A 19433-nucleotide genomic window follows, 5' to 3' on the forward strand; every position below is an offset into this window, starting at 1 on the left:
CACCTCCCACTTTCAGGACGGAGCTGGCTTTAATCCCAAACACTTCAGATCTCGTTAAGCTCTTCCAAACCGCCAGTGTTATTCTAGCATTTAACACAGCCTTTGCACTTGGGTGTTAAACCCAGCTCACCTGCCCTGTCCTGCTGGGAAGGAAGCAAAGAAGGGCTCTTTGGGCTGTGTTGGGAGGATGCTCTGACTTGGCAAACTTCAAGAAACAGTCCCACAATGGGCAGAGAATTCGGATTCTCCTTGCTTAGTCTGTGTCATACCCCTATGTGTGACAAGCTGTGGCTCTTCTCAGACACACGGTGGGCTTGTCCACTGTGGTTTTCCAGGGTGACATTTCCATTTTTAGGTTTCCCATTTCCCAACTTGCTGCTTTTGGTCCCAGACTGACACCTCCAACCTGCAGGTTTTGAAGGTAGGAAGAGGGGGTGCAGCTTCCAGGCTGCTCTAGGGGTGCTCTTCTGCCTTTCTCCCATGGCTGTTTCCACCCTGGGGGAGAAATAGCATTCCATAATCCTTTCTGAGGGAGAAAATGTAATGCCTCTGCCAGTCTGGGACCACCTGCATCCCTTGCAGAGCTGAGCTGCTCTATAAACCCTAGGAAATGGAAGATGAGAAAGCATGGAGAAAAAGAAGAATTACGATGCAGGTGGGGATTTTGAGTGATTATTTTGGGAAAAGCTTCTGGATCTCCAGCGTTTTGCTGTGAGTCAAACTGTCAGGTGTTTAATCCAAAATCCACCCCTGCATAACTCCAAACACTGGGAATCCAGGAATCTGGATGTTTCACCCAGTGGGCCATGCAGGAACCCCATCAGCGAGGGCAGGATTTTGGCTTTTCCAAAATAATTTCTCATTTCTAGCAGCTTTTAAAAAATACTCATGAACTGGGACAAAATGCAATGCCATGAGATCTGTGGAGCTGTGGGGAATGTCAGGCTCACTGCATGTAGCCCTCCTGCTGCAAAACTCCTCTTTTAACACTTTTTATCTAGAAAACCATTCTTGCCCCCAAAATCACCAGAATTCCAGGGATAAACATGTGAGCAGTGAGTGAGCATATTGAACTTGCCTTTCCAAATGGCACTAGTTTCAGCTTTCAGCTGCTGGACAGTGAGTGGTAATGCTGTCACCCCAGATTTACCATCAGTAAATGGAAGGATGTTCTAAGGGCTGGAGCAGGGAAGCAGCAGGGGAGCCTGGAATCCAAACACTATAGAGGAGCAGCCACAGTGCTCCATTTATTTCCAAAGGCTGTGTCATGGCCTCTGCAATATTCCAGTCAATCTAATGCTCATTTTTTTTCATTAACCTCCAACACAACCTCCCCATCTGCCGAATTAATCACTGCTGGAAAGCCAGAGGAGAATTTTAGAAATAACAAACTACTGATTTTATCCCTAACAACCTCTTTTTTTTTCTTCTTCAGGCCTTTCAGTTCCATTTTAGTTCATTGAGCCCATTTGTAAGGCATAAAAGGCATAAATATAAAATATATTTATTGACTCATACATGCTTAAATAATTTCTGCCTTTTTTCAAGAGCAATGGCTTATTTGGCCTTTGCCCAGTAGGATATTTCCATCTCAGAGGAGATCCCCTGCAGCACACTGGGGTGCTTTCATCTCAGGTTTGGAAGCTAATTTTCGGTGAGTGAGAGCTGTATGTTATTCCCAGAGTGCTTCCCTGTTTGCAAGGCATGGAGCTGTGAATTTGGAAATCAGAGAATCACAGAATCATAGAATGGTTCAGGTTGGGAGGCACCTTAAAGATCATCCAGTTCCAGCCTCCTGCCTTGAGCAGGGACACCTTCCACTATCCCAGGCTGCTCCAAGCCCTAATGTCCTACCTGGCCTTGGACATTTCCAGGGATCCAGGGGCAGCCACAGCTCCTCTGGGCACCCTGTGCTGGGGCATCACAACCCTCACAGGGAACAATTCCTTCCCAATGTCTAATATAAATCTAATCTCTTTCAGTTTTAACTCATTCATGTCAATTTGAAGCTATTCCCCCTTATCCTGTCACACCAGGCCCTTGTAAAAAGCTTCTCTCTGTGTTTCCTGGGGGCTCCCTTCAGGCACTGGACAGCCACAACTGTGTCACCTCAAAGCCTTCTCCAGGCTGAACAATCCCAATCCTTCCAGAGCTGCTCCATCCCTCTGCTCATCTCCATGGCCCTCTTCTGGACTGTCTCCAACAGCTGCATGTCCTTCCTGTCCTGGAGACCCCAGAGCTGGACACAGAACTCCCCAGTTTGTGTTTTTTCCCTCAGCAGAACCTTCCCAAGAGCTTTTTCTCACAGGTGGCCCTGGGATCATCCATCACTCTCCCACATCCCTCCCACTTGCATCTCGCTGCTTGGGTGGGAAAAATCCCAGAAGATTTTTGGGTGTCTGAACCTCCCAGCACAAGGCTCATCCTCAAATATATAAAGATATAACGGGTTAAATCTTTAGAATATCAGGTTTTATGGAGCAGCACGCTGAGGTCATCGCAGCCGGCCGCGCTTTTATTTCGGCGTGGTTGTCTCAGCAACACAGGGGGAAACAAAACACGGAGTTCAGCACAGCGAAGTTTCCTGGCTGCTGGAGCTCATTTTTCTTCCTGAGCTGGCTTTGGGAGGCAGCAGAGTGGCCACTCATGGAAACTCGAACGTCTTTTCCCTCTCCCCTGTCTGCTCCCCCGTCTCTCTCCTCCGCTGCGATGGAGATAAAGGTTACACATCTGGTTCGGATCTGCTCTGTTTAACCCAAAAAAAAAAAAAAAAAAAAAAAGAGAGAAAAAGAAAAAAAAATAAAGTAAGAAAGAAAAAAAAGCCGTGCTCCTGCTGTGCCATAAATCATCCCGCAGCTGGAGTGCACTCCCGGCTCTCGCTGGGGCTGTTTATCCCGCCACGTCCCACTGAGCCCTGGGGTTTGCTTTTGGGGAGGCTGTGCTTCCATTTTGAGTGATCCCCGGCCTCTGGGCAAGGTCTGAGAAGTTTAAAGTTATCATGGATTAGAGTTTTGGAGTTTAAAACCACCCAGGATGCTCAGCTGAGCTCATGGGAATGGGGATTGCTTGCAGTGAACTCCCTGCCAGGTGCTGTTCCCCAGGAGCAGCTATTCTGCCCCCAAAACACTTATGGGGCTGGAAAACATAGGCAGAAAGCAACAGACCACCTAGAAAATCCAGGATCTTCCAAATCCCCTTCTTCTACCTTATCATCTCCATCTCACTCCAATGATTTTGGGGTTGGGAGTTGCAGTATTTCCATCCCACGGGCAGAAGACCCCCGGGCAAAGAAATGCCCACACTTCTGTCCCAGTTATCCAAAGATCCTTTGCTGCAGGCTCAGCTGCTCCAGGTTTATCTGCATCTCTGCTCAAGCACTTGGATACAGTCCTAATTTCCTAATTTCCAGGAATGCCTGGCATGGAACATGTCGTTTTCCTTGAACTCCTGACCTTGCAATGTCAACACTGGCTGTGTAGGGCATTGCTGGAAAATCCAGGAGGGATCTGGGCAGGTACATCTGAGCATCTCTAGACTTCTAGACTGGCTTCTTTCACTGATGTAATAAATGTAATACTGGCTAATAAAATGTGTCACAGCCACTTTGCCTCTCCTTGTAAAGGTCTCCCTAGAAGGCTGTGATTAAATGCAAAGCTGCAGCGTTGAGGGAACCTAACCAAGCATTAAATGCTGATGCTGTCCTAAATTTAAGGGTCTGGCTTCAGTGTTGAACTCTAGGACACATCCTGCTCTTCATATTTATGACACCACTGGTACTGTAAGTGGTTATGTCTGTGCTCTAGGGTTGAACCCTCACTCAGCAGAGTCATTCAAAACCTTCTGGACTTCAGCTGGAGAAAGTGAGATTTGACAGTGACTATTTGTAATAGTTTGTCCCAGAGACTGCCCACTATCACTCTTTAAGGAGGAGGTGTAGGTGTAGGAGGGAGTGTAGGATTTTGTGGCTTCTTCTGGGCAGCCTGACTGTGAAATGCTCCATGAAGAAATTCCCTGGTAAAAGAAGGACTGCTGGCTCTGCTGATCTTCAGGACTCGAAGAAAGATGTGACAGGACAAAAGGGAATGAATTCAAACTCAAAGAGTAGGTTTAGACTGGGTATTAGGAAGAAATTCTTCCCTGGAAAGATGGGAAGGCCCTGGCACAGGTTGCCCAGAAAAGCTGTGGCTGCCCCTGGATCCCTGGAATTGTCCAAGGCCAGGCTGGATGGAGCTTGGAGCAACCTGGGATAGTGGAAGGTGTCCGTGACAGGCAGGGGGTGGGACGAAATTATCTTTAAGGTCCCTTCCAACCCAGACTATTTTGTGGTTCTTCCATTGGGACAGAATTAGCACTCAGATCTGAAGACACAGCATTACATTCGAGGTTTACTTGGACTTTACACAGGTCCCCGAGGCAGTGTCACCTCAGCTCTGTGAAGGCTTCCCTGACCCAATCCTGGAAAACTCCAGAGATTTAGAGCAATTCCAGTGGCACTCTTTCATCTCACACCGTGCCCTCAGCTTGAAGGGAAATTCTAGGCTGGAGTCTGGCTTAATTTATGGCGTGGCAGGGCTGTGAGACTGAGGCAGCACCATCTGAAGCAAGGCCAGACGCATTTTTGCTGCAGGAGGTGATGTCTCCAGAAGGAATTCTGCTGAAAGGGGGGGTCTGAGGCCACCCCAAAAGCAGCAGGGCGTGGATGTCGGGGCTCCCCACCGGCAGCCGGGAGTGCACGGCGTGGCTCGGGCCAGGCTGGGCTATTTTTACCCCGGCTCTGGTCGCTCAGCCACGCTGGCAGATGCGCTCCCAGCTGCAGATGACTTCCATGTGCAGCCGCTCGTGTTCGCTGGCCGGGGGCCCGGGGCGTAATGCGCTTCCTTTAAAGGCTCAGGAGCGCCTGCAACGCCCCGGGGATGGGATGGGATGGGATGGGATGGGATGGGATGGGATGGGATGGGATGGGATGGGATGGGAGACCCCTTCCCGACCCCTTCCCGACCCCTTCCCGACCCCTTCCCGAGCTCCCTTCTCCCCCCGGTGCGCCCTGGCATCCTGGAGGGATGCACGGGCCATGGAAAGCAGCTTCCGCGGGAAACGGAGGCGGCACAGGCACTGGGAAAAACTCTCCCGTGCTGCAGAGGGAGGGAAGGATCGATTTAACCTCAGTGCAGCTTTTAAACGCCGTGGGAGCAGGAAAAGGGGGGCTCGGCCATGCCCGGTGCGCGGTGAGATGCGGGGCAGGCTCTTGAGTCGCTGGGAGCCACTGCAAGAGCCAGTTACAATAAAAAATAAATAAATAACATTTACCCATTCGCCTCTTTTTCTAACGGAGCCCTTGTGATGTGCTCGGGGAAGGCGCCAAATAAACAGCACAGCTTCCCCAGCTCAGCTGTCCCCTGTCCCCACGCGAGTGGCTCGGTGCTGACAGGAAGCTTTGGGATCTGGGCTGCTCCTCCTGCCAAGAACGGGATGCCTGAACTGTAAATCTCCACGGGGACAAAGCCCAGAGCAGCCCTGCGAGCTCTTCTTGTGCCCTGGGCAGGTCAGGGTGAGGCCCTTGGAACCCTGTGGATTGTGTGCAGCACTGGACAGGGAGCCTGAGGTGTCAGACCGGGTTAATTTAGTCTTACAAATGAAGATTAATTAATTGTGGAGGGCAAATTCTCCTCCTGGGAGGTGCTGCCAAAGGAATCGCTGTTGTGTGTGCAGCACACGTGGAACATCTCCTATCATGGCCCATGGGGACCTGCCTGAAGTGCTTCAGAAAGCACCAGCACAGCACCAGGTGGCCTTCTTGTGACAGTCCCACCCTGACCTGTGGAAGAACACCTGGATAATCGCTGAATTGCAAGGGTCTCCTTTCCAAGGTTTAACCAATCCGACCCAGTTCTCCAGAATGGCTCAATGCCCCCTCCCAGTTCTCCCTCACCAATGCCCTGTTTTTGGTGCTCCAACTGCCCTCTCCGTGCCATGTGCCTGCAAGGCTCCGTTTTTCCTTCAAGGCAGGACAACAACAGGGAAACTGAGGATGTCAGCCCCACAGCCCAGAGCTACCCCCTGCCCTGGGGTGGCCACTTTCATCTGCTTTGGTGCTTTCAGGGGGATTTTTGAAGGGGCAGGGAAATGTGCGTTTTTCTGGGGATTTTATCTTCCTGGGGTGAACTCAGAGAAGGACAGAAAGGGTAAAAATTATGGCTGTGGAAGCACAGGAGACAGATGAAAATACTTACAGGGTCATTGAGTCATACAGGTTGGAAGGGACACCCAGGACTGGCTGAAGCCAAGTTGCTCCATGCCATGTCCAGCTGAGTTTAAATTCCTTCAGGATGGAGATTTCACAACCAAGACAGCTCTGTTTCCACCTTTCTTCCAAGCTGGAAATCTCCAGGTTGCCAGCAGCCTCCCAGTGCTGTCCCCCTGAATATCTTTACTACATCTATCCTCCCTTTGAGGCACAGTGGGATTCCCCTCCCCCCCCAAAAAAATTGCTTTCCAGACCCTGAAAAATTATCCCATTGATACCCACACTGGCTTTAGAAAAGACAAACCCACAAGTTTTTCAAAATCTCCATTAGACTTTATTTAAAAGTTCTTTGTATAGACTTCCTGACATAGAATCCACAATAAAAACAAAACCCCCCTCCCTCCCACTGCTCCCCCCTCCCCAGACTGCTTTGCTTTGTATTTCATAAAACATACAACATCAGAAGAACGCCAGAGGCATCCTACACCACAATTTAAAGATTTGTTAACTGAGGCCTTGGTCCCAGCAGTGCATTTGCATTCGGAAACTTTGCTTCCTTTTCCTTGCTAGTTCGCTTGGCCACATGTGGTACAAATGCATACAAGAGATCTAGTCTGAGATCAAATCCAGGAAAAGGAGGGGAAAAAAAAGAAAATAAAAGAGGAAGAGTGAAAATGGAACCACTTGTTTATCGGAATCAGCCACTCTCTTACACAAAGGCTTCCCCTGTAAAGTTATGCTCAGTTATGAGAAGGATAAAAGCAAGCAGGTAACAAGTTGCAGCGAAATTATTATGTTGGGGTTTTTTTGACTCGTTTTTATGGTGCCTTAGATAGACAGATGGCCAGAATTGGAGGGGGAAAAGGCTAATTTCAAGACATGTTGAGAGACAATAACAATCTGCACTTGGGTAAATATTTGGCAATGTCGAAGCTATACAATATAACCCGGGCACGTGTAGCACTCAGTCCACAAACAATTTAGCACCATATTGATAGGTCATGCAGCAAAACCCTCTCCTCAGGGTTTGCTTGGGAGTTAAAAGCATGAAATATTACAGTGCAAGGTTGTCTATACCCTTAGCTTCTATAGGGGCAAGGTGGCAAAGGTGATGCTGTCTCAGAGGTAAGTGTTTGCCAGCCCCTGGCCCTATGTCCCTATCGTCGTCACCACGCCGGGGTTGATGGTACCTGGTGGAGGAAGAAGCAATAAATAAGGTTGTGATGCAGGATATTGAGGGAAGATAAATGAGGTAATTTATGCCAGGGATTTGGCTGAGCCCCTCTTACCAGGGATGCAGAGTTTTTCACATTCTTTCTGCGTGTTGAACCTGTTCTCGTTGCCGCCGCAGCCGCCGTACCAGAAGCGGGCGCAGCTCTTGGTCTCGGGGTCGTAGTACCACTTCAGCACAAAGTTCCTGCAGGTGCCCTCGTCCTTCTGCAGCCTGCAGATATCCATGACTGTGGAAAAAAGCAGAAGCAACAGCTGTCAGTGGCACTCCTGGGTGAAGCACGGTGTGTCTGCAGGGCAGGGCTGGAATGCAAGCTGAGGAAGGGCATCCACAGCCCAGACTGTGCACAGCTCCTGTGACTAAATCTCATCTCTTTCTTTGCAAGGAGAACCTCTTTCCCTGCAGGTTCTGACCTGGAGGTCACCAACCCTGGTACACAAGTTAGTTTGTCCCCTGTGTTGCTGCCATGCATCCAGGAGTGATGAAGGAAGAGTGGTTTCATGGCAGTCTGCAAATCCCTTGGATGTGTAGGAAATGAGTTGGCAGGTCTCAGAACGGGGGGAGGACTGGCTGGGCTGCAAGGGAAGAAGTACTGGCCCCACTAAAATGACTGACTTCCTCTGAAAAGGGAAATCTTCCATGTGAAGAAGCTCCTGGGTCCACCACACCCTGCCCATGGCACCTTGCATCCCTTGCTGGGTGAGCGGGGAACAAAACAACGAAGCGCTTGGATGTGGCAAAATGAAACTGCTAAATAATTTTTTTAAAATAAAAATTTTAAAAATCTGACATCAGCCACTGATTTGCCATCAGGTCACACACCAGCCTTCACACAGGCATACAGAAGGAGCTTTTGCCACCTCTGCTCAGAACAGCATAAACATCACAGATAAGGGGGAGTCAGAATTCAGTATTGACCTTCCAGTTCAGCTTTGCTTTTGGGGCTCTTACAGCCAAAAGCTCCCCCATGCCTCAGGCAGGCTCTTTGCCTTTTTTATATTCGGATTTTCTTTTTCCAAAGCCCATCTCCCTTCTTCCCCACCTTCCAAAACACTGAAATCCAGCAGATGTGAACACAGGAATGACTTTACCCCAAACCCTGCACAGGAATCAAATCAAACACTAATCAAAACAGAAGAATTTCTTTTGCATATATAACCTAATTTTCCCCTATTTCAGACTGAAATTAAACAAAAGCTTACCCAAAAATTTCCAACAGTTGGTGGAGAGCAAGAACTAGGGAGTTAAAATGTGTTTTAAGCTGTAGCAGGTTGAAAAGATGGGGAGAGACAGGGTTTTAAGTCATCCCATGGAGAAAATGTGCCTGGGCTCCTCAGTTACACTTAAGAGTTACTTTGTCATGGTAAAAAAGAGTTAATAACAAAAAAAATAAAACCATAGAATCATTAAGGTTGGAAAAGTCCCCTAAGACCCTTGAGCCCAACCATTACCCCAACACTGCCAAGCTCACCATTAAACCATGCCTCAAGTTCCACATCTACACATAAAAAATTGTATAAAAAGTCCATAATTAAAGGGGATCTCAGCATTTTGAAGGCTTCAGAAGGGAAGTGGGCCTGGTGCATGTTTTTGCACCCAAAGTGCTTTGAGTTTTGGGAGCTCAACTCATTTCTCACTGTTGCACCTGCTATGGGCTGAACCCAGAGAGCCTGAGCCACCACCCAGCACCTTAAAAGCTGAGCTGCACTGAACTCCTGTGTCCATTTTCCATGTGGATTCAAGCTCTGGCTTTGCAGTAAATGGAATAAAGTGAGCAGAGCACAGCAGGCAGAGACCTGAACATCCCTCCAGGGCCCCTCGGCTGCTTTTCTTGACTCTGTGCCCAGGACAGAGCAGTGCCAAGTTGATGAAATATCACTTTAGCCTCAGAAACAGTTGCTGGAAACATCATCAAGGCATGTGACAATGATCAGAAGGGGCTGGCCTGTGGGACAGGGCTAGCAGAAACACGCACTCTACTCCAGAGAAAACCTCATCAGGGAGGTTTCATTGCTCTCCAAAGGTGGAATCCTGCTCTGCAGTGAAGCTGCAGGTTCCTGCACAAGCTCTGCACTCCTTTCTCCAGCAGCAAAGTCCTCCAACTACAGCCAGAGGATCCATGATGTCCATTTGCATCCCCAAAGAACCTTGAAATCCCCTTTTGCCACCCCATACATCTCTGTGGCTGGTGGTGGCCTCCTCCTTGCCTCCACATCTCTGCAGGGCTGCCAGTGATAAAAATTCCTAAGGGTCATTTAAGGATCCTAAAATAAGCCTAAGAAAGTCAAATGAGGTGGAAGGGTCTGTGATTTGCCTTTTCAAACCCTGTCATGCCCCTCCAAGGACTAAAGCCCTGCCTTTAGGTACCAGAGATGTCTTCACTATTTGGTTTTCCTCCCAACTCCACAAAGGGTCCTGAAACACCTCTGGGAGGGGGAGACTGCTCTGATAAGGATTTTCTGGGCTCTGTTCCCATCCCAGCCCCTTGCTGAACCAACACAGGTGATTTCAAAGACTTCTCCCTTCCCAGATCCTGCAGAGGTTTGCAAACATAACCCCTTAACCTCAGAAATGCCTTGAGGAGAGGAGGGCATTGCCATTTTCCTGCAGCCTCCTCCTTCAACCTTGACTTTTATCTTTTTGTGATGAAGGAAAACATCTCCATGCAATACCCGAGCCCCATGGGGTCACTTTCCATCAGGTGTTTTGGTTCCAGGCAGCGAAATGTTGGGAATTCTCTGCATTTCAGTGGAGAATTTGGTCACACAGAGATAACACAAACTGGTTGGAGAGCGTGCCACGCTCCAGTGCAGCCACCCCAGGTCCCTCATGAAAGCCAAAGTGAGCTTTGCCACTCAGGCTGTGCCCACACAGCCCATCCTGGTGGGACAACACACATGCAAAGTGACTTGGTCATGCAAAGCAGATGGAGGAGCATGGTCGTGTGAAGGAGCAAGTGAAAACTGAGTCTGTGCTACTTTTAATCTAGGGTTGGGCAGGCTTGGATGCATGCTGTGAAATGGTCAAGGTGAAAGAATGGGTTTGCTTTGTTTGTGATGATTAATTTTTTTTTTTTGGAGGGTGTTACCTGATGATAATCTTTTCTCAAGGGGTGGCTGCTGCATGGCTTTCTCGTCTGCTACTGGAGGAGGAAAAAAGTGCATGGGTTTGGATTTTAAATGGGGTTTTCTCTCTGATCCGAGCATCATTTGACAATAGGACAAAATGCAAATGGGTGAATCCTCGTGGGGTACTTACATGGCTTTAAGCATTTGTTATAGCACTCAGCTTCGGTCTCAAATCTATTGGCATTACCTCCACAGCCACCATACCAACCCTGGCTGCAGAACTTGTGTTTGGAGTCAAAGAACCACACAATCTGATAGTCCTTGCACTGCATGCCCATGTCAAAGTCCAGCAAGCAAGGGTCTGCCCAATCTGCATGGCAAAAGGTGCAAAGGTTAAGTGACTCTGAGAGGGTTAAAAGCTGAAAAAGCAAAGAGATTGAAAAGAGAAAAAAAAGAGAAAATAAAGCCTGGATCAGGACTGGTGGCTTTTCTCTCTCGTGTGTTTTGTCTTGCCTTGCTGGATGCAAACCTTCCCCAGCCTCCAGCTTAACACTTCTTGCTCTTGGTTTTGTCACAGATCCAAACCCCAAATCCTTTGAGGAACATAGTGGGAACCCCTTACTCCCCACTGGGGCACCCAGGACTGAGCTCTCACACAAATCCCCCCTCCCTGTTTTCAAAGCTCTTTGTCCTGGCAGTAACTTCCAGTCCTTAAGTGTGTTTATCTCTAAAAGCAAGTTGCACCTGGTATATGTGAGGCCTCAGTGAAGATTTAAACATATGTTCCTTCCCTGCCCCAAAGATGATAATTTATGTCCAAATCCCAGAGTTTTTATTAGCCATGCTGGGCCATCCATGCTATTTTACCTATACAAGGAGGGCAGAGTGTGGGCTTTCCTCCAAGGTCTCTCAGAAGATTTACACTTGGATGTCTCCTATGAACTAGAGGAGGCTCAGCTAATTCCCAATTCCCTGCCCTCTTTACAGTCTTTATCCTGCTGAAAACCTTTGGCTTAGCATCCTTGGGGAATGCTCCCCCCAGATTGCTGGCTGCCATAAATCCTCAGGCAGAGAGGATTGGTGAGAGGAGCAGAGATGGAGAGGTCTGTGTGGAAGTGCAGAGCAAGCACACAGCACATCCAATTTCCCTGGAGCAGGAGAAGCCCTGCTTTCCCAAGGGCTGGTGCCAAGGGGTTAAACAAGGGGTTAAACAAAGCCACGGGGTGCTTGTCACCTTGTCACAAGGCTTCTGATGTCAGTGCCAGGGAGAGAGGCCAAATGAGTGGGAGCACATGGAAAGGGAATGACGATGGTTCATGCAGGAAGGAGAAATGAGCTGGTTCAGCACAAGCCCTTGGCTCCTCCACTGCACAAAGCTCCAGTGGTGCCACCAGCCAGCCATGAATGAGATCCATGCTCATCCCACTCAATGCCAGCAGCCAGAGCTCAGCAGCAGCTCCACAACTCCTGGCTGAACACACTGAGCAGGAGCATTTCCCTGTCCTCTCAGACCACTTGGTGAAGAAATCGAGCCACAGTGTAAGCAAAGTGTTTAAAAGAAAACATGGGAGGATGATTCAGGGAAGAGATTGGGATGACAGATCCATTGTTGGTGTGTCTGCAGTGGCTGTGCTGCTCGATGAAGGCTGAGAGCCCTTCCAGGTCCTTGGAGGAGGGGTTGTGACATCGATGGCACCACTGAGTGTGACAGCACTGATGTGATGAGCTGGATGTCACCCAAAGTGATGGGGCAGAGACCCCAGTGCAGCCAAGGATGTCACCAAGGCCATGACCAGCTGGCTCTGCAAAGCCAAGGACTTGCAGATCCTTGGGTGTTAGTGGGACTGTGAGACCCCCCAGCCCAGCAATCCCCCCATGGCCCACACTCACCACTCTCAGGCCCTTCCAGTGGCTCAGTGTTGAGCATCATGTTGGCCAGGGACACCTGGGGCTGCACTGGGGTCTCTGTGGACGAGAGGCAGAGGGTCAGGGCAGCAGCAGCAGCAGGACCCTCAGTGCAGTCATAAACACTCCCTGGCCCCAGCTCCAGCACAGGGGCCAGGTCTGGATCTGTTTAGCCCAGCACACACAAATGAGAGATGTTTATTGGAGGCAGCTGATGGGATGAGTAATCCCCAGCCACCCAGCTGCACCAGGATGGGATCACCTTCTGTTCCCAGCCTGTGGCTCTGCTTGGGCTCATCCTCGGGGGTCACCACACAGGAGCATCCTCAGGGCCCCATGTGACTGCTTTGGATGGCCCCACTCACCCCACAGCATGGACAGGGCAGGGGTTCAGGAGCTGGATGTGGCCTCTCTGGAGCCAGTTTGGCTTTGTTGTCCTGGCCTTAGAGATGGCAGAATAAAAATGGCATCCCCCAGGAGAGCGAATCCATGATGGAGCTGTACTCTCTTGTTCCCTCAGGGGCTCTCCTGGACCACACTCCTCTCATCAGGCCCCATATCCCTCTAGGATCTATGGTGAGGAATTTCACAGGTGAAAAAAATCCAAAGGGCTGGAGGGCAGGAGGGGTCTGCAGCCACAGGAAGGGCTGGATTTTCTTTTCTTTAGTTTGGGTGTGGGTGAGGGAGACAATCTTACTCAGTGTCCAGGTCACAGCTTTGCCACCACTGCCTACTCAGCTTATTCCCATTCAAGATTTATTCTATGGGAAAAGCAGCTTCCCTGGGCATTGGGAGCTCCAATTCAGGACTTGCAAATGTTACTTCTACCAACTGATGCCTTTTCTCAACATTTTTGTGGGCATTTTTATTGCTTGTGAAGGTTAAGGGACTGGTCCAAACCCACTGAAGCCAGAGGAAAGGCTCTCCACGGGCACTGGAATTGTCTTGGAAGTGCCAGAGGAAGCTAGACACGGCACTGGCAGGGCCAGCCACACTACCAAGCCAAGTCACCTCTGTGCCAGCTGTATTAAAAAAAATTGGCTGTGTCTCAGACAGAAACTTTTGGCCATGCCAGAGATTTTGGTGAGGTTCATATTGGATCTACACACACGGAGTTTGGATCCCCAAGGGACTAAACCTTCCGTTTCACCTCTGCTTTGTGGGTTTTTCTGGATAGTGTGGGAAGCAGATCAGTAGCCATGGAAATGGCTATCAGGGAAGCAGCTTTTCTTGCTTATTTTGAAATCGGGCTGGACTGAGTTGACCAGTTTGACTCATTATTCATTGCAGTAATGCAGGCTGGACCCCCCCCAAGACCTTTTGCACTGATGTACAAACCCTCCAGCACGTAATAAAACCACTCTGGGACTGCCTTTAATTATCCCACATTCCGTGCAGATTTAACCCCACTGAAGTGTGACTCCCATTTTTCAAAGAAACACTCCCATTTTTCAAAGAAACAAAAAAAAAGTTTTTAAGAGTCACTTACTCGTGCTGAATGACCCTGTGTAGGTTACTTTGGGCTGGGATTTTTGGTAGCCAGTGATGACGACGACGTATTTTTGGCCACTCCTGAGCCCTCGGATCACGTGCTCGGTGCCAGTCAGGTTTTGCCTCTGCACGAGGGAGTGGTCGTGGGCCAAGGTGACAGTGACATCAAAGGTGTTGTGTGGCTCAGGGCTGGCCCAGCGCAGCCTGGCACTGCTCTCAGTGACATCTGTGATCTGGATGTCGTGGGTCTTTGCTGCAAGGCAGAATCAGAAGGGACACCAAGTAGTGTATTCATCTTTAATAATCTGTTGCAATCTAGCAAATCAAAGCCTTTTTTTTTCCTTTTCTTTTTACAAGATTCTCCCAGCTTGAAATTCCCAGCACTTTCTCAACAACTGTAAATGTGCCAAGTCAGATCCTTCTTCTCTAGGGTGCAATGGATTCACTGAGCTGCTGAAGACCTTCAAGCCAAGCCTGCCTAAGAGTGAACGGAAAATCACAGACTGGTTTGGGTTGGAAGGGACCTTCAAGACCATCTCATTCCAAGCCCCTGCCATGGGCAGGGACACCTTCCCCTAGACCAGATAGCTCATCCAACCTGGTCTTGACCACTTCCAGGGATGATAACCTTAGAAGGTCAAAGAGGTTGTTATGGAAACGTGCTCCTTCCTGCCCAGGCAGATCACAAAGGATGAGACCTTTATAAAGCACTGGTGGAGCAAGAAACACTCAGAAAAGTTTATTCCCCTCAAGCTGATAAAAGCCTTGCAAAAGCTGATTGCTTTTATTTGTTGTTTTTTATTTATCATTTATGCAGGGACTTGCCATCAGTGACTGGATGAGCTTCCCTATGCTTGGACACATTCTCTGATCCTTGCTCAGCTAGTGCAGATCTGCCTGCACCTCCTTGCAAGAACACCTGGGAAACCTCCTTTGTATGAACTGTGCTCACATGGAAGAGGCTTGGCATTCCCAAATAGGTCTCCATGCTGACCCATTGGTGAACTAACCATTCATATTAGCTGAGAATTCAAACAACGCCATTATATGAACCACCACAAATAGCAAAACTTGGCCAAGGGGCGATGCTACGAGGAAATCATGGAAACAAATGAGCCACACTAGAAAGAGAAATTCTCTGTAGCTGGCTGGATTGTTCCTGCTTGTGTTTTGCCTAGGGGAAGCCTCCCCCCAACACGTTTTTGTACAAAATTCTTAACACAAGTTGACAATGCCCAAGCACAGATTTCCGCCTAAACGGAAACCAGATTTACACCCAAAACGGAAATTTGGGTGACATTTCCCACAGGAATAATCCTCTCAGGGGGCAAGAAGAGCCCCAGCCCACTGTGTTTCAGCCCTGAGGGAGGCACTGCCCACATGGGGAGAGTTGTTCACATACCACTGTGTCTCCTCCTGCCGCTGGCTGTGGTGGCCGTGGCGTTGGCGTTGGCCCGGCCGCTGGCTTTGGTGTGGGTGGTGGCACCGGCTGCTCCCTGGGCTGTGGCATTCCCTTGGACCACGGAGCTGGCTGGGGTGGCCTCGGTGGCCTTGCCCTGAGCCGTGGTGCTGGCAGGAGTGCTTCTGGCCTGGGCACTCGCCGTGGGCTTGATGGTTGCGCTGACCGTGGTGCTGGTGGTGAAGGTCTGGCTGATGGTGGCGTTGGGAGCCACAAACCTGAGCAGAATTTTGGAAGTGGAGAAGAGGTGATGAAGAAACTGCTAAGAATCCACCTGAGGTCAAGAGCTTTGGGCCTAAAGCTTTGCCCTAAAGCTTTAGATTTGCCCACAGTGAAGAGGGTTTAGATCCAAGCAGTGAAAAGTGCTTGGGGCAACCTGGTCTAGTGGAAGGTGTCCCTGCCCATGGCAAGGGGTTAGAACGAGATGTTCTTTAAGGTTCCTTCCAACCCAAACTGTTCTGTGATTCCCTGATAAGGGTGAATTCAGTAGACAGATCTGACTTCAAGGGGCTTGGCCTCCTAAAGCCAGGACAGCTCTGTGCCACCAGTGAGTCTGGGTGACACAAGCTTTCATTACTTTTCAGGAAATTTTATCATGGATGCTCTGTATCAGATAATCTAGGGCAGCCCAGCCTCTGAAAACGATGTTTGGAGTAGAAAGCCCCAAATTAACAGCAATTTCTTGAATTCCTGGCCTATACAATCAAAGCATTTACCCCCTTCATATTTTTTTACATATATAAATATAAAATTTACCCCAAATTTAAAATTATACATGACCCTTCTCTGTAAGATATATCTGTTGCTCTTTTGACACAGCACTGGGGGAACTAGTAAAATTAATTGAAATATTATTAGAATCATCTTAATTAAAAGATAATCCTGGTTTTTGAAAGTGAAGTTGCTTTTTCTTTCCTTTTCCCCAAAGCATTACTCACACTGCTTTCTGCCCAGTGAGCACAGGGTGCTGGCCCTGGATTTGTTGACCATTCTGGAGCCACTCACACTGTGTCCTTATCTCTGGAGACAGGTAGAAAGCAAATTCACCTGGAGACAGAAAGAGACATTAAATACTGGAGTTGAGGATGGTGGATACCCAGCACCAACACATTACATTTATTTCTTCTCAACTTAAAAAAACCCTAAAATAACTTTTCTTTTCTTGCTTCATGTTTGATTACTGCAACATCCTGGGCTGGGAGATTTGTTATTCCAGTTTACAAACATGAGGGCCTTAACTGCAAGAGAGCTGCTTGCCTGAGTCTGTCACTTATAAACACATTTCTTGTAACAAGGCACTTCTAACCACAAAGGTGATATTATTTTTTTCAAGAGTTAGAAGTTTCCATTTACTGTAAGCAGTAAATTGAAAAAGCAAACTGAGATAGCCTAAACATTTATTTCCAAGATGTTTGCTTCCTATTTACTGCAAGACATTCCTAAATCTGTGGTATGTCAGCCCCCTAATCTGATTTTCAGGAATTTTTGCTAAAATCTAGAATTCCTAAAAGAAGTCTACTTCTTATCCTTGCTGGACGGGTGTGTTTAGGATATGTGGCAGCTGGAGGTCCAGCCTGGGATCTCTAGCTAAGCTGAGATGTAAATTTTCAAGGCACAGTCAGCATATCCCAAATACAGCAGCTTTGTTTATCCCTGAGCAAAGAATCCTGTACATCTGGTCCTTAAATCTGCATACAGCAACTCCAGATCTCAGCCTGAGCCAGCCAAGGGCCTGCTGGACGTGACATTTATGCTGAAGTTGGGAAGAAAGATCTGCTGGGTGTTCAAGGAGCTTCCAAGGAAGTGCTGCAAAGGGCCTCAGCAGGACCTATGTGAGAGGCAAGCCAGGTGGGAGGAGATCAGAATCCATGGGTGAGCCCCCACAGACCAAGGCAAAGCACACTGAAGGGCAAACTCTGCTTGGTGGATCAACATGGAAGGGGACAGAGAGGCCAAAGTGAACAAAGCCCAGACATACTCAGCTGGGTAAAGTATGGGCAGCCCAAATTGCACCAAACAGTACAAACAAAAAAAAAAGAGACTAACTTCCGTTGGTCCTGCTGCTCAAAACCTTTCTGATTAACCCCTCTGAGGACATGTGCTGCCCCTTCCATGGCACTTGGGCTGCAGGATGTTACACTTACTTCTGATAAAGGATGGCAGCAGTGTCCCAAAACGCAGCAAGGGCTCTTCATGGAGCTCTCCTGGTTTATCAACCAGCTTGAAGAACACATCGTTTGGCTCGCTGGCGAGGCTGTAGATATTCTTGGCGTTCACCTTCCTGCCGATGCCCAAGACAACAAAGAAGTACCCTTTGCATTTTGCATTGATGACAACTCTCTGCAGGTGCTCAAGTTCCTTTTTGTTCACTTTTCCAGTCATCATCAGGACTATGACTTTTTGATCCCGAAGGTTCGGCGTGCTTTCAAAAACATGAGCGATTGTGTGTTCAATTGCACTTCCTAGGGCCCTCGTGCCATGGAGCTGGGTCATTTGGTTGTGGAGGTAATTAATGATCTTCTCCTTGGATGCATAATCAGTTAGTGAGAACTCGGTTTTTACTGGTGGGAAGCTGGAGTTGGTTTCGTGTTCATAAGGAGCTTGCTGGAGAACGGCCACTCTGGCGTGGTGCTGGGATACCTTCGGCTCTGAGCTGATTTCCAGGTTATTTACAATGTGGGAAATGTACTTCTTCATCTCGCTGAACTGCAGAGGGGTGGTGGACTCGGAGCTGTCCAGGATGAAGGCAATGTCTGTATCCACGTCAGTGGGGGCTGCCCTTCTGTCTCTGAACGCTGGTCTCTGGCCACTTGCACCACAGGTGGGATGGGGGTCACACACATCTGGGGAGGAAATACAGTGGGTTTCACCTGCAGGACCTGAACATTCATCACTGTAAATATTTAATAGCTTTCACAGACATTTAATAGCTTTCACAGAATCACTGGGTTGGAAGAGACCTTCAAGATCATTGAGTCCAACCCATGCCCTAACACCTCAACTAAACCATGGCACTGAGTGCCACATCCAGTCTTTTTTTAAATACATCCAGGGATGGTGACTCCACCACCCTCCTAGGCAGACCATTCCAGTACTTTATCACCTTTTCCTTAAAACTTTTTCCTAATATCCAACCTATAGTTCCCCTGGTGCAGCTTAAGACTCTGTCCTCTGGTTCTGTCAGTGCTGCTTGGAGAAATAGATCAACCCCACCTGGCCACAGCCACCTTTCAGGGAGTTGTAGAGAGGGATAAGGTCACCCCTGAGTCTCCTTTTCTCCAGGCTCAGCAACCCCAGCTCCCTCAATCATTCCTCACAGGCTTTGTGTTCCAAGCCCCTCCCCAGCCTTGTTGCCTCCTCTGGACATGCTCAAGTGTCTCAAGGTCCTTCCTAAACTGAGAGGCCCAGAACTGGACACATCTCTTGTGTCACACAAAATACCATCAAGCCCCGGACATTCACTGGTCCATTGCTTGATACCAAAATCATTTCATTCCACAACACATTTAGATACATGTTCAGTATTTTTTTATGTGCTCCTTTGTCCAAGGGGATCCCTGAAGCACTCCGTCATAAGTGGCAGAAGGCCATCTTTTGGAGCACTTAGCTATCAGTGTTTGGGCTGTGAAAGTGGCAACCAGACAAAAAAGGAGCTTCTCTTTACAAAGTACAGAACGCCCAGCAAATCTTGTTCACAATGCCAATGTTTTCTGCTCAACCCAAGAATCCCTTGTACTCATCAACGAAAGGGCCCACTCCCAACTGGGCTTCCCTTCTTACGACTGACTGCTGCATGACCAGAAGGATTTGGAGCTGTCTAGAGGAGAAATTGGATGCTTTACCCAAACAAATATGACAAGTCAAAAGCCTCTGAATGGTTTGGTTCAGCTGGCCGCCGCTGGTTGGAAGAACGATGGCGTGACCGACTGCTGTGTTGTTGATCTGGTGAGAGGGAAACACAAACACATGGAGTCAGCAATGCTGCCTTCTGTTCTCAGCTCGGGGGAGGGGAAGGCAATTCACAACTCTGAGGGA

General features: G+C 48.7%; 1 protein-coding gene across 1 annotated transcript in view; it reads right to left on the minus strand.

The window, feature by feature from the left end:
- Positions 1-6555: 6555 nt before the first annotated feature.
- COL6A3 (collagen type VI alpha 3 chain) overlaps positions 6556-19433 on the minus strand; it is a 58386-nt gene continuing 45508 nt past the window's right edge. Inside the window, exons 37-46 of the mRNA XM_088167613.1 lie at positions 19241-19340; positions 17543-18241; positions 16337-16445; positions 15342-15616; positions 13938-14192; positions 12434-12508; positions 10734-10913; positions 10564-10617; positions 7534-7704; positions 6556-7434 (exon numbers count right to left, since the gene is read on the minus strand). Coding sequence (XP_088023739.1) covers positions 7394-7434; positions 7534-7704; positions 10564-10617; positions 10734-10913; positions 12434-12508; positions 13938-14192; positions 15342-15616; positions 16337-16445; positions 17543-18241; positions 19241-19340 — 1959 coding nt within the window. The 3' untranslated portion in view covers positions 6556-7393. The remainder of the gene's footprint in view (positions 7435-7533; positions 7705-10563; positions 10618-10733; positions 10914-12433; positions 12509-13937; positions 14193-15341; positions 15617-16336; positions 16446-17542; positions 18242-19240; positions 19341-19433) is intronic.

Source organism: Sturnus vulgaris, chromosome 7, assembly GCF_052056855.1.
Source record: "Sturnus vulgaris isolate bStuVul1 chromosome 7, bStuVul1.hap1, whole genome shotgun sequence".
NCBI classification, from domain to species: domain Eukaryota; kingdom Metazoa; phylum Chordata; class Aves; order Passeriformes; family Sturnidae; genus Sturnus; species Sturnus vulgaris.